This window comes from Mirounga leonina, unplaced genomic scaffold (genome assembly GCF_011800145.1).
Source record: "Mirounga leonina isolate KUSES-001 unplaced genomic scaffold, KU_Mleo_1.0 Mir_100939, whole genome shotgun sequence".
In the NCBI taxonomy this organism is placed as follows: Eukaryota; Metazoa; Chordata; class Mammalia; order Carnivora; family Phocidae; genus Mirounga; species Mirounga leonina.
The window spans coordinates 1-13,506 of record NW_023270040.1 but is presented as its reverse complement, the minus strand read 5'-3'; the positions used below and the strand labels follow the sequence as shown (position 1 = coordinate 13,506).

Below are 13,506 nucleotides of genomic sequence, written 5' to 3'. Positions count from 1 at the left end.
TTTTAGCCGTTCTGACAGGTGTGAGGTGATATCTCATTGTGGTTTTCATTTGCACTTCCCTGATGATGAGGGACGTCGAGCATTTTTTTCATGTGTCTGTTGGCCATCTGGATGTCTTCTTTGAAGAAATGTCTGTTCATGTCTTCTGCCCATTTTTAAGTGGATTGTTTTTTGTTAGTTTGGGGTTTTTGGTGTTGTTTTGTGTTAGTTCCTTATATATTCTGGATATGAACCCCCAAGCAGCTATGTCACTTGCAAATATCTTCTCCCATTCTGTACGTGTCTTTTAGTTTTGTTGCTTGCTTCCTTCACTGTACAGAAGCTTTTTATTTTGATGTAGTCCCAATAGTTTATTTTTACTTTTGTTTCCCTTGCCTCGGGAGACCTATCTAGAAAAACGTTGCTATGGCTGATGTCAGAGACATTACTGCCTGTGCTTTCTTCTAGGATTTTTATAGTTTCAGGTCTCACATTTAGGTCTTTAATCCATTTTGAGTTTATTTTGGGGCATACTGTAAGAATGTGGTCCAGTTTCTTTCTTTTGCATGTAGCTGTTCAGTTTTCCCAACACCAAATGAGGAAGAGACTCCCTTTCTCCCCATTGTGGTTTCTGGCCTCCTTTGTGGAAGATTAATTGCCCATATAATCATGGGTTTATTTCTGGACTTGAATCAGTGCCTTTATTCACTCTTCACAGCTGCCTAGTATTTTATTGTAGCAAAAGACCCCAATTTGACCAGCCCCACATTGATGGACATGGAGCTGGTACAAAACACCCTGGTAGGCACGTCCCTGGCATTTGGGCCAATCCCTCTAGAGAAGGTGGGTTCCTTTTAAATTATGATGCCCACCAGTTTTCCTTTCTTAGAAACTCTAGAGTAGCCTAGACTTTTGATAGAAATGTAACAGGTCACACATATACTTAATATTTTTCAGTAGCCACATTTTCAGAAATGCAAAACAACAGTGAAATTAATTTTAATAAGGCTGTCTTCAACCCACTGGATTCTAACCAGTATTATTTCCATGAGTAAAGGATATAAAAATTATTGTTATTTACACTGTTTCTTTGTACACCTTGGAAATCTGGTGTGTCTGTTACACTTGGTATGCCTCAAATTTGGACACTCGGTTTTCATCAACGATCCTTGATCTGCATTTGGACTCCATAAGATGAACAGTTGAAGAAGCAGATTTGCACATCCAGGATGTTCCAAATATACTTCGAAGGTTTGCAATCATTGAATTGACTATCTGAGGTTGCTTTTGGTTCTGTTTGATCTTCCTTTTTATTTAAAGACTTTAAGTCATCTCTGCACCCAACGTGGGGCTCGAACTCACAACCCCGACATCAAGAGACGCACGCTCTGCCGACTGAGCCACCGGGTGCCCTACTTTCTATTTTTGAAGTTGTTTTTGATTCAGAGAAGAGAGTATCAGTTTTTAAATTTAAATGAGCATAAAAAACGCTGATTCTCAGACGCAAAGGCCACATTGCAAGGACTCCATGTCCTTACAGGGCAGTGGCGGCCGAATCGGATGGTGCAGAGACAGAGCCTTTCCCCGACTGCAGAAAGCCCCGGGGGATGGTGCCTGCTGTGTGCGGAGCTCCACCTGCAAAGCGGCAGAGGAGCTCCGGGTTAGGTCAGAGAGGGAGACTTTAGGTTCCGGATCACAACGGCTCTAGCCGGGGTCAAAGCCTCACTCCAGGGCACGGGGGACGTCTGGGGAAGGCTGGGAGGGACAGGGTCAAGGTGGGAGCTGAGAGCCTTGGGACCTACCGCAGCCCCCTGGAGACCCCTCCCCAGATACAGGGGCTGTGCCACCTGGCGGCTGGGGAGCCTGGGCTCTGGGGCTGCGATTCCAGCTCGGCCCTGTCTCCCGCCGAGTCACGTGGCCCCAGCGTGCTCATCTGTAAACTGCCAAAAAACAACAGTGCCGACCCCAGGGCTCACGAATGTCCTGTTGGAAACCTAGGTGTGGCCGCAGGCGGGGGCTGTCGCGTTTCTCATCAGTGATGCTCTCTCCACTGCCGCCCCTCTCCCCACTCTCTCCACAAGTTTTACCTAGTTTTCGAGAACTCCCTGCAGCCTGACTACGTCACGGAGAAGCTGTCCATGCAGATCCTGCTGGAGGAGGCCTCCTGGAGGCCTGCGCCGTACCGTGGTGCTGGGTCCGAGCAGGAGGAACCACGAGAAATTCCTGCCTCCTGACGCCTTCATCCACGTCAACGACTTCCAGAGCCCCGAGGAACTGGCCCAGTCCCTGCTGCCCCTGGACAAGGCTCACGCCCTCTACCTCGGCTACTTCCGCTCGCGGGAGACCCTGCGGCCTCGATCCTTCCGCTGGGCCCTGACGTTCTGCAAAGCCTGCTGGCGACTGCAACAGGAGTCCCCCTACCAGACGGTGCCAGCACAGCCTCCTGGTTCACGTGAGCTGGCCAGCCTGGGGCGGGGGCTGCTCCAGACACACCTGCTGGGGACCTCACTGCCAGGGTGGTGGCTCACTGATTGCTGGGGAGCTCACTGAGCTGGGGCTTCACCTACTGAGCACCTGTGTGGCCAGGAGATCAGCTCTAAGGGATCCTACCTCCCAGGAGCCTCACCTCCGGGGGTCTCACCTGCTGGGGACTCGGTTACTGGGGACCTCGCCTGCCTGGGGACTCACCAGCTACAGGAGGGGCGTCCTCACCTGCTGGGAATCTCACCTGCTGGGATCGCATTTACCTGGGACTTCACCCACCCGCACTATGCTGCCAGGACATCGGCTCTAGGGCCCTTAGCTGCCAGGGGCCTCACCGCCTGAGGGGCCTCACCTTCTGTGAACCTCGGCGGTTGGGGACGTCACCTGCTGGGGATCTGAAACAGGTCATCTAGCCTCACTGGGACACACTTGCTAGGAGCCCCACTGAACTGGGGTGTCACCTGCTGCACCCCTCACCCACTAAAACTCCCCTTGGGGTCCCGCTCACTGGTGAGGGGTCTGCCCGATTTGCTTGTGGTTTCGTTGCTGTTGCTAACTGCCCGCGGGGTACGCAGAGGGACAATACTGACACCATTCTCCGGATGGGAATGCTCCGAGGAAAACCCATGTCTTCTCCCTGATTTTAGAAGAGCGGTTTGCACCGAGGGCCACTCTGCCTGCCCGGGCACACTCGGCAAAGGCTTGGGAGGCTGGTGGTTGGCACAGCTGGAGATGGGCTGAGAGCATCCAGTGGGTGGGGGCCAGAGATGCTGTTCAACAGCCCACAGGCCCAGGTAGGCCCCCCAAAACCAAGAATGGCCTGGGTGCCAATGTCAAGAGGTGGAAAAACCCTGGAGGCCAGCCCCCCAGTGGGTGGGAGTGGGGACCAGGCTGTCTGGGGGTCCATGGGGGGCAGGGCTGGGACAAGTGTAGAGGGAGGGCAGGGACTGCCCACGAAGGAAGGGGAGGAGGGCGGAGTGGGGTGCCGAGCACGTGCAGCCCTGAGACTGTGTGTGACAAGTGCTGACCACGGGGGCTTGGAGTGAGACCCCTGGCGAGAGATCCCACTGGGTGTGGCCAAACACCACGTGGTGTTGCACATGAGAGGGTGCACAACACACACACACACACACACACACATAGTCAGGCTTCAGGGACCACAGACCTGGGCTCCAAGATCAATTTTCCCAGGTGTGGGCCGAACAACTTCCGCCTCCGTGGCTCAGGGCCATCTGGGATGGGGAAACTGAGGCTTGGCTTCTGCCCCAAGGAGAAGGGGACAACGGCTTCCCTGCCACGGCTGGGCTGAGTCAGCCCAAACAGAGGAGGAATCCCCTACCCCAAACCTCAGAAGACTGGGGGGGTGGGGACCCCAGACGGCCTCAGCCCTGAAACTTCCTAACAAGCAGACCACCCGTGGGCCGGAGCCTGGCTGCCCAGCCCTGCTCTCAGGACTCCGGGGAAGGCCTGCCTGTTAGCTGCCTCAAGTGTCTCCAGCTGCAGCCAGGGACCAGGGAACAGGGGGTGTTTCTGCTGGGCTGGATGATCCTTCCTGGGGCAGCCGCTGATCTGGGCCCTCCAGCGTCGGGATGGGGACTGCGGCTGGGAGGGCCATGCTGTTTAGATGGTGCCCCTGAGCTCAAATGTGTGGGAAAGAGGGGAGAAGGCCAGTCTAGGGGAACAGTGAAGGAGGGAAGGGGCTCTTTCCGTGGGAGCCTCTGCGGAGTTGGGGGTGAGAGAAGAAGAGAGGGGACCACGCCCTCAGGAAAGCTGTCTGGGGTGAGAGGGGCTTGCACCCTCGAGAACCCCACTCTGAGGTGCAGGAGGGGAGGGTCCATACCCACTGGTCTCCAGGGTGTCAGCCTGGGGGCAGGGCAGCGGCCCCCCGCCCTGCCCCTCCTCAGACCCTGGGATGTGCAGACCCCTCCCCAGGGTCTGAGAACCCAACCCCCTGCGCTGTCCTGGGCCTGCCAGGCATCAAGGTGACACCGCTTTTTCTGTCCTCCGCGGGGACGCGTCGTAAATCCCCCCAGGAGCTCGGGCCAGGGATTTTATGCGCCCAGGACCTAGGTCCCTGAGGACCCAGCTCTGCCCCAGCAGGCGCCGCTTTCGGGCTGGACAGGGCTGGCGCCCGCCCCAGACCTATCCCCACAGGGAGCTGGGCAGCGCACATATATTTTTAGCTACTGAAAGGAGATAGTGGCTCGGCGGGGGTGGACGGGGCCTGAGGAGGCCCTTTGGGGGAGGGAGGCCTGGGTCCACCTGGACCTCAGACTCGTCATCTGCATCTGGCTCCCTCTTCCCATCCCATCCCACCTCATGGGAGGTGGCCGTGGCACGCGGCAGGAAGGGGTACAGGGACCTGCAAGAAAGTGGGAAGGACGGCCCCTGCCGACATTCCTCCCACTCACACCGCTTTCCTTCGTGGACCACGGGAAAAGGACCCTCTCTGCGCCCAGCACGTGGTCCCCGCCCCGTCCCCCCCCCCGCCCAGTGCGGCTGGCGCCCCCACCCCACACAGGCTCGGGTCCCTCCGAGAGGTAGGCACCCCCGCAACGCGGAATCACGACCCAGGATCCATTTTCCACTCTTTATCTCCGTGCAGCTACTGGAGAGTCCCGAGGCCGGGGCGGCACCTCCTGCGCACGCGCAGTCTGTCCGCCGCGGGCCTTGCCAGGCGGGACGGTGGGCGCCGCGGCGCGGGGGCCGTGGCCGCCGTCTCGCCGGGCCCCTGAGGTAGGGTCAGACGCAGGCACACTCGCGCGCCGACAGCTCGTGGACCGTGTGGTAGCGGCTGTGCGCGTCCAGGAAGGACACCTCGTCCTCGTAGGCCGTCGGGCGGCAGCAGGGCTGCGCGCGCACCCGCTCCCGCCGAACGCGCCGCCGCTGGCGAAGCCGCCGCAGCCCCAGGTCGTAGACGCGCGCAGCCGCTTCGCAGGCGCCTGCGCAGTAGCGGAACAGCACCGTCTCGTCGGACGCGTAGCCCAAGCCCAGCTCGCTCACGCGCACTTCCAGCTCGCGCAGCCCGCACGGCCGCGTCCCCGCTCGCGCGCGCGCGCGCCTCCGCCGGAGCCCCGCCCGACGGCGCGGACGCGGGGGCCTGCCGGCCCAGGGCGTCAGCTGGCGCAGCTCCACCGCGTCCGGGGCGCCCTGCAGCAGTGCCCGATCTGCGAGGAGAGAGAGAGAGAGAACCGGGTGGGTCGGTGGGTGACTGGGGGCGAGTCCCCGACCCCCGCTGTTCCCCTCGGAAAACAGCCCCTTGGTAGCGCACCCTCCCGAGGCGGCTTCTCAACTCCCTGCTACATTCCCAAGCGTGTTCCCTCTCTGGGCGCCGTGGGGGGTGCCTGTGCAGAGCCCCCGCGCTGGAGCCCCAGGACTCCCAACAGCCCTCTCTGGACCCTACCGCTGTGGTGGACGCTCAGAACCTGGCTCCTCCTTGCCGGTGCCCTGCAGCGCTTTCCAGCCTGCCCCACGTTGAGCTGGGCTCGCCCCGGGGTCTCACTCCCTCTGGTCATCCCCACGCCCACATTCTCCGTGGGCCCTGACCCTTTGTTCTGCTTTCGCTGAGCTGCTCCCACCTCTTTGCAGAAAAGGAAGGGAGGGCTCAGCTGGGGCTCCCTGTCCCCGTGGGCCCCCAGCTGGCCCCACCCCTAGGCTGGGTTGCCCCTGGTAACTGGCACCCCTTCTGTGACCAGTGTTGGGGAGCTGCATCCCATGCTTCAAGCACTCACTCGTTGGTTGAGCTGATAATGAGTCTCTGGCTCACTCTTTGGGGGCCCCACCCAACGCCCCCCACCTTGTCCCTCTTGCTCCGCCGCACGCTGGGACTCAGTTTCTCCACGCACACTACCAAATCGGGGTGTTTGGGCTGTTCAGAACGCGCGGAGGATAACACCAGCAGGCACGGAGGCCTGCATGTGAGGACGGTGGGGGGAGGCAGCAGGGAATGTCACGGCCTCCCCCGTGTTACAGGTGAGACAACAGGCATCCATTAGGGCAGAGACTGGCCCAAGGCCACAGTACCAGCAGGTGGCAGAGAGACACAAGCCCAAACAGCCTTGTTCCCGCCTCCATCGTGTGCCCAAGTTTGGCCCACGTCCAGTGCTCTGCTCCCACGGTTGCCAGGAGGTGCCCGGAGTCACAGATTCCCAGGGCCCCGGAGCCTAAATTTATTTCCCAGGCGGCTGGGCTGCCCCAGTACTCTGCAGCCTCGGGAGAGCCTCGTAGACATGCCAGTGGCAGGTGGCGCTGAGAGTGGAACTGCAGGCAGGGGCTCCTCGTCTCTGAACAAGTGGCAGGCATGCTTGTGGTTGGGAGAGGAGACCCTGAGTTTATCGCCTGCATGCCCCCAAGGCTGGCACCCTTGGCTCTCAAAAGAAATAGCTTATAGGCAGACGCGAGGGAGAGGGTGTGTCCGTTTCCACAGGGGGTCTCAGGAATCAGACAAACCCCAGTTGTGAGTCTTGCTCTGCCACTTTCAGCCCCGTATCACTTCAGGCAGGTGATGGACCTGCTCTGTGCCTCAGTTTCCCTATCCGCTCAAGGAGGCTTGCAGAGAGTTCCCCTCTGGCTGAGGCTGGGACAGTGGAAAGTGGGGATCAACTGAGCAACATGTTTCCAGTTCTTGAAGTCCAGGGGCAGGACTTGGTGGCCAGCACCGTCTGCTCGGGGGTTAGGTTCCAGCCTACCTCACTTATGGTGCCTAAAATTCCACCATGTAGCGTGCCCGCCCCTAAGGTATACATCTACACAGAATTCGGGGGGGGGGGGGCCGCGGCGGGGGAAGATGCCAGATAAAGTACAGATGCCCAGTAAATTTGAATTTCAGACAAACAGTGAATAATCTCTTGGTATATGTGTCCCTGCCTCCCTCCAGCAGGCCTGGCCACCTGCACAGGGTCTGGAACACAGAGATGAGATCAGCAATAGTTCCCCCAACCCCGATCCCCACCCCCGCGCTCCCACTGCCCCAAGCCTGCAATTCCACCATCAGCGCATTGGTCTCAGGGCCTAACGCTGGGACACTGGAGGGATCAGCGACCACTCCCTTCCCTTAGCAGGACTGTGCCCAGGGACAGGATGCAGGGTGGGCAAGCACCCGCCCAGGGACCGAGACCCTTCCCGGTGACTGAGATCCCATCGTCGGTGTTGTGCCCCAGGTTGTAAGCACTAGGTTCTCCGCCCCCCCCCTCCACCCCCCCGGGACCGGGTTTCTGGAACCCAGTGTCTTGGGAAGGACTTTGCCGCCTGCAGGAGGAAGTGGCGGGCGGAAGTGGAGCCCGTGCCTGAGGCCACCCTTGTCCATTGTAAGGACAAGAAAGGAGGATTGTGTGGGCCGGCGGGACGGGCGCGGACTTGCACACAGGCTGCACGCAGCGCAACCCCGCGGGCGCCATGCACGCGCCGCGCCTGCGCCCGCACCCGCGCCCGCGCCCCCGCCCACACCTCGGTGGGCGGAGCGGCGCCCGCGTGGACACGTGCGCGCGCACAGGAGGTCGGGACCTGCGCCCTACCCCGGGCAGACAGGCGGGGCAGCGGGCTGGCGCCAGGGAGGAGTGGGGAGTTGGGCCGCGAATGGGGATGTTTCCACATCTCCACCGCAGGGCCTTTTCCCGCGTCCACCTCTCCCAAACTTGTGTCTGTCTGTCTCTGTCTCTGTTTCTCTCCCCATTTCTACGTCTCTCGGGGTCTCCGCTTCCCCTCGGTCCCTGTCCACGGGGCAGGTCAGTGGGGACTCGGATCCAGCCTCCCTGTCCCACACCATGTGCTGCGCATGGGAGCCCCCCGGGGAGAATGCCCAGATCTAATCTCCATCTGGACCCCTGGCCCCTGAGGGCCAGAGCCTAATTCCTTGTGACGGCTGAGCCCAGAGACCCCTGGCTCCCAGCGATCTCCCTCCACCCCCCGCCCCACCACGACAGCTTTCCACCCCTGCCATTCCGTTGGGGGGATTTGCACCCTCTCCTCACCCCATCCAAATTAAGCCTCTGTGGCCCATGCATGAAATTCCACCGTTGTGGCCGCCCCTGTATTGGGGCAGCTGACCCAAGTCGGGGCCCGGCTTACACTGGGCCAGGCGGGCGATCCGGGCGTCCAGGGTGCGCGGCGGCCGGCGCAGTGGGGTCAGCGAGGGTCCCAGGTGGTGACTGAGGAGCAGGCCGTCCCGACACATCCAGATGGAGAGCACTGAACTGCAGAGCACCGAGGCCAAGGCTGCCGCCTTCCAGCGCTGCATCCTCGGCCTGCGGGCATGCGATGGTCAGCCCCACGGCCTCCGTCTGTCTGTCTGTCAGGCAACAAACGGGAACAGGGCGCTGGGCCAGGCACCGGGGACACGGTGCGGCCCCTGATTTCCAGCCACTTCTGCTTAATGATCAGTAATAACGTAGACATGATTCGTCAAGGAACCCTTGAACAAGGTTGCGAAAAAATGCTGCCCAAGAAAGGAGTGGGCACTGTACCAGGAGTAGCAGGGGACCCACCCCCATCTGGGGGTCCCAGAGTGCTTTCCTGAGGATTGACGAAAGTTGAGCCTTGACCAAACATAGAAGTCGGCCAGGCACAAGAGAATGGCATCTCAGGCAGGAGGAACAGCCAGTGCAAAGGTCCTGAGGCTGGACCAAGGTTGGCCAATGCAGCCAGGAGGCTGGAGTGGCTGGAGCCCAGTGATTTTGGAGGGGAGCCTGGAAGGAGGTCAGGGCGCTCCCAGCAGGGGGCACTGTGGGACTGGGGCGTGGAGAAGACAATGTGCTCTGATGTGTTCCTAACAGTTGGGGCCCTCGGGAGTGACGTCCTGCCCCTCTCTGAGCCTGGGTTTCCAGACAGAGATTAAACTGATGCCCAGAAGCGGGCATCGATGGATCAAAGCTGCACTGGACCCACCACCCCCAGGCCTTTGCACAGGCCGGTCCTCCCACCCAGCACATTCTCTTCTCCTCTTCCCCACTCCCCTCCCTCTCTCAGTCTCAGCTCCGGGCGTCTTCCCCAGGAAGCCTTCTCCGGCTGCTCCTACTCGCGCCCTTCCTCCTCCCCAGCCCCGGGTGGGCGCAGGTGTGCACCCTCTGGGCCACCACAATGGCCTGAGCTTCTCCCGGTGAGGGACTGGTGACTCAGTGCTGGGACCGCCTAGCCCCGGGCACTGTGTGCACATAGTAGGTGTTGCGTAACGCATGCGCACTCCCGCTCACCCAGTCAGAGCCCCTTCCCGCCGCCGGGCGCCCCCGCCCGGGTTTACATTCCCGGGCCTGGCAGCCTGGTGGCGGTCCGCGCGGGGTTGGCGGTCCGCCCGGTGTAAACATTTACACAGAGCATTGAAAGCCGCGCTGGATGCCGGTCAGCGCCTGGGCTCGGCCGTGGGGTGCCGGGCGGCCCCACGCGCGCCCCTCGGGCGGCTCAGGCTGGGGGCCACTGTGCGGAGCCGGCATTTGCGTGCGATTTGCATTGCAGTTTTGCATGGACCCCGCACTGGCGGGTTCGGCGCAGTGGGTCTGGAACCGTCTCTCCCCCCACCCCACCCCCTCCCATGGGAGCGCTGGCGCAGAACCTACAGCCTCCAGACAGTAGCCGGGGACGTTTATTAAGCGCCTGCTGTGTACCAGACCGGGTGCGGAACCCACGAAGAAGGCAGCATGATCTCCATTTTACAGCTGGGGAAAGTGAGGCACAAAGCAGGTAGGGGCTTATCCAAGGTCACAGCTGGACAAGCATCTGGGATTCGAACCCGGCTGCAGGCGCTGCGCTGTGCTTGGCAGCCTTGGAGTCCCCCTGAGGACTTGCCCCGCTTGGGGGTGTTTGGATAGGGCCGTTTTGGGGACTGCTGGTGGCGCTGGCAGAGAATGAGTTCCCCCACACGGGGGCGTGAGAGAAAGCCGGGCCAGCCTGCAGCTCGGAGGGCACTTGACCGCGCCTGGCGTGCTGCAGGAACACTGGTGGCCCATGAGGCTGGAACAGAGTGAGCGAGGCGGAGGGAGGGGAGGGCAGGCCGGGGGGGGGCCCGGGGCAGGTCACGCAGGGCCTTGGGGGCCGCGGGGAGAACATCTCATTGTCAAGCTTGTGCAGCAAGGGGAGGACAGCCCCCGAAGTTGTCAGGTGTCCAAACCCGCCCCTTGGCTCTAAAGGAGCCCCTACTTTATGCTTTGGGGGCCCAGAGCCCTCCCTGCACACGTCCTGCCGGGGTGTGCCTCGGTTTCCCTGTTAGGCTGGAACGAGGCCCCTGGGCCGCGCCAGGCTCTGGTCCTGGGTTTCTGCTGAGGGCTTCGCATGGGGGCGGGGGGCTGAGAGGCTGGATGGGCCCGGAGACGGCCTGGCCACGGGAGCCCCTGGTGTCCTTGGAGCTGCGGACCCCCCCGGAGCTCTGATGGGGGGCAGGAAAGCAGAGGGCCAAGGGTGGAGGGGGCCCAGTAGGTGCGGCTGATAAGCGTCTGTTAACAATGGGCCTTTCAGTAAGGGGGTCACCCAACTGGTTTGTCTGTGGCAAGGACCTGACCCAGAGGGGTGCTGCGGGTGTGGCGCATGGCGCGGGGAGGGGGCCCGGGGTGCACCATGCGCGTCTCTGGGTCCCGGAGGCCCCCGGTCCTGGGGAGGCGGACGCACAGCACACGTGGGGGCGCACAGTCACTCGCACTCGGCCTTCTTGTCCTCGGTCACACACTTGGGTGCTCTCACTCCCCTGCACACCCAGACAGTCCCGACCCACACCCTGGGACACGCTGTCGCTTGCACGCTCTAACGCTGTCCCACTTACACTCCCTGTTTTCATACTCACCAACTCCAGCTCGACGGGGCTCGCACACTCAGGGGTTTTCCCACGCCCGTGGGCATTTTCACACATGTTGGAAACACCTACCTGGGTGGGTGTTCTCACACCTCCATCCATATAGGAGCACACTTACGCACGAGGTCATTGGCACACACGGACTCCCAACATTATCTCATTCGTGTCCTGAAACATGATTAAACGGACACACTGGAACTCAATCACACGCACACAACTCAGCAGTTGCACACCCACGCACTGGTGTCCTGCGCTCACATACAGGGGCACTCACACCTGGGCATATTTATCCTCACACTCACATTATGACTCTTGAAGATGAGGATGTTCACACATCACTGTATTTCACAAACTCACACTGTCATACTTGGGCATTTTCCATGACATTCACATGCTGTTACACGTGAATAAGTGGATTTTTAAAAATTCCAGGATAATTAACATACAGCATTATATTAGTTTCAGGTATACAATATAGTCATTCGACAATTCTGTACATTTCTGGGCATTAGGATCCCAATCCCCTAACTCCCCTATCCCCCCACCCTCCTCCCCTCTGGTAACCACCAGTGTGTTCTCTGTAGTTAAGAGTCTGTTTCTTTGTTTGTCTCTCTTTTTATTTGTTTTGTGTCCTAAATTCCACATCTGAGTGAGTGAAATCATAGAGTATCTGTCTCTCTCTGCGTGACTGATTTCACTTAGCATAATACCCTCTAGATCCGTCCATGTTGTTGCAAATGGCCACATTTCGTTCTTTTTTATGGCTGAATATATTCCACTGTATATACGCACCACATCTTCTTTATCCATTCATCGATCAATGGACACTTGGGCTGCTTCCATCATTCGGCTATTGCGAATAATGTTGCAATAAACATAATGGTGCACATATCTTTTTGAATTAGTGTGTTCGTATTCCTTGGGTAAACACCAAAGAATCATATGGTACTTCCATTTTTATTTTTTTGAGGAACCTCCATACTGTTTTCCAGAGGGGCTACACCCATTTGCATTCCCACCAACAGTGCATAAGGGTTCCCCTTTCTCCGCATCCTTGCCAACGCTTGCTGTTTCTTGTGTTGTTGATTTTAGCCGTTCTGACAGGTGTGAGGTGATATCTCATTGTGGTTTTCATTTGCACTTCCCTGATGATGAGGGACGTCGAGCATTTTTTTCATGTGTCTGTTGGCCATCTGGATGTCTTCTTTGAAGAAATGTCTGTTCATGTCTTCTGCCCATTTTTAAGTGGATTGTTTTTTGTTAGTTTGGGGTTTTTGGTGTTGTTTTGTGTTAGTTCCTTATATATTCTGGATATGAACCCCCAAGCAGCTATGTCACTTGCAAATATCTTCTCCCATTCTGTACGTGTCTTTTAGTTTTGTTGCTTGCTTCCTTCACTGTACAGAAGCTTTTTATTTTGATGTAGTCCCAATAGTTTATTTTTACTTTTGTTTCCCTTGCCTCGGGAGACCTATCTAGAAAAACGTTGCTATGGCTGATGTCAGAGACATTACTGCCTGTGCTTTCTTCTAGGATTTTTATAGTTTCAGGTCTCACATTTAGGTCTTTAATCCATTTTGAGTTTATTTTGGGGCATACTGTAAGAATGTGGTCCAGTTTCTTTCTTTTGCATGTAGCTGTTCAGTTTTCCCAACACCAAATGAGGAAGAGACTCCCTTTCTCCCCATTGTGGTTTCTGGCCTCCTTTGTGGAAGATTAATTGCCCATATAATCATGGGTTTATTTCTGGACTTGAATCAGTGCCTTTATTCACTCTTCACAGCTGCCTAGTATTTTATTGTAGCAAAAGACCCCAATTTGACCAGCCCCACATTGATGGACATGGAGCTGGTACAAAACACCCTGGTAGGCACGTCCCTGGCATTTGGGCCAATCCCTCTAGAGAAGGTGGGTTCCTTTTAAATTATGATGCCCACCAGTTTTCCTTTCTTAGAAACTCTAGAGTAGCCTAGACTTTTGATAGAAATGTAACAGGTCACACATATACTTAATATTTTTCAGTAGCCACATTTTCAGAAATGCAAAACAACAGTGAAATTAATTTTAATAAGGCTGTCTTCAACCCACTGGATTCTAACCAGTATTATTTCCATGAGTAAAGGATATAAAAATTATTGTTATTTACACTGTTTCTTTGTACACCTTGGAAATCTGGTGTGTCTGTTACACTTGGTATGCCTCAAATTTGGACACTCGGTTTTCATCAACGATCCTTGATCTGCATTTGGACTCCATAAGATGAACAGTTG

The 13,506-nt window shown here is 57.9% G+C and overlaps 1 protein-coding gene across 1 annotated transcript; it reads right to left on the bottom strand.

Moving 5' to 3' along the window:
• Nucleotides 1-5,053: 5,053 nt before the first annotated feature.
• NRTN (neurturin) lies at nucleotides 5,054-8,746 on the bottom strand. The gene is made up of 2 exons (XM_035002103.1): nucleotides 8,530-8,746; nucleotides 5,054-5,630 (listed from the first exon to the last, which is right to left on the bottom strand). Exons 1-2 carry the CDS (start codon nucleotides 8,696-8,698, stop codon nucleotides 5,206-5,208), a joined length of 594 nt encoding a protein of 197 aa, XP_034857994.1. The 5' UTR covers nucleotides 8,699-8,746; the 3' UTR covers nucleotides 5,054-5,205.
• Nucleotides 8,747-13,506: the final 4,760 nt, after the last annotated feature.

Excerpts from the sequence above, each read along its gene's own strand:
- NRTN (XM_035002103.1), bottom strand. The coding sequence starts at position 8,698 with ATGCAGCGCTGGAAGGCGGCAGCCTTGGCCTCGGTGCTCTGCAGTTCA. Across the intron at positions 5,631-8,529 it reads GATCGCCCGCCTGGCCCAGT|ATCGGGCACTGCTGCAGGGC; the intron begins GTAAGCCGGGCC and ends CTCTCCTCGCAG.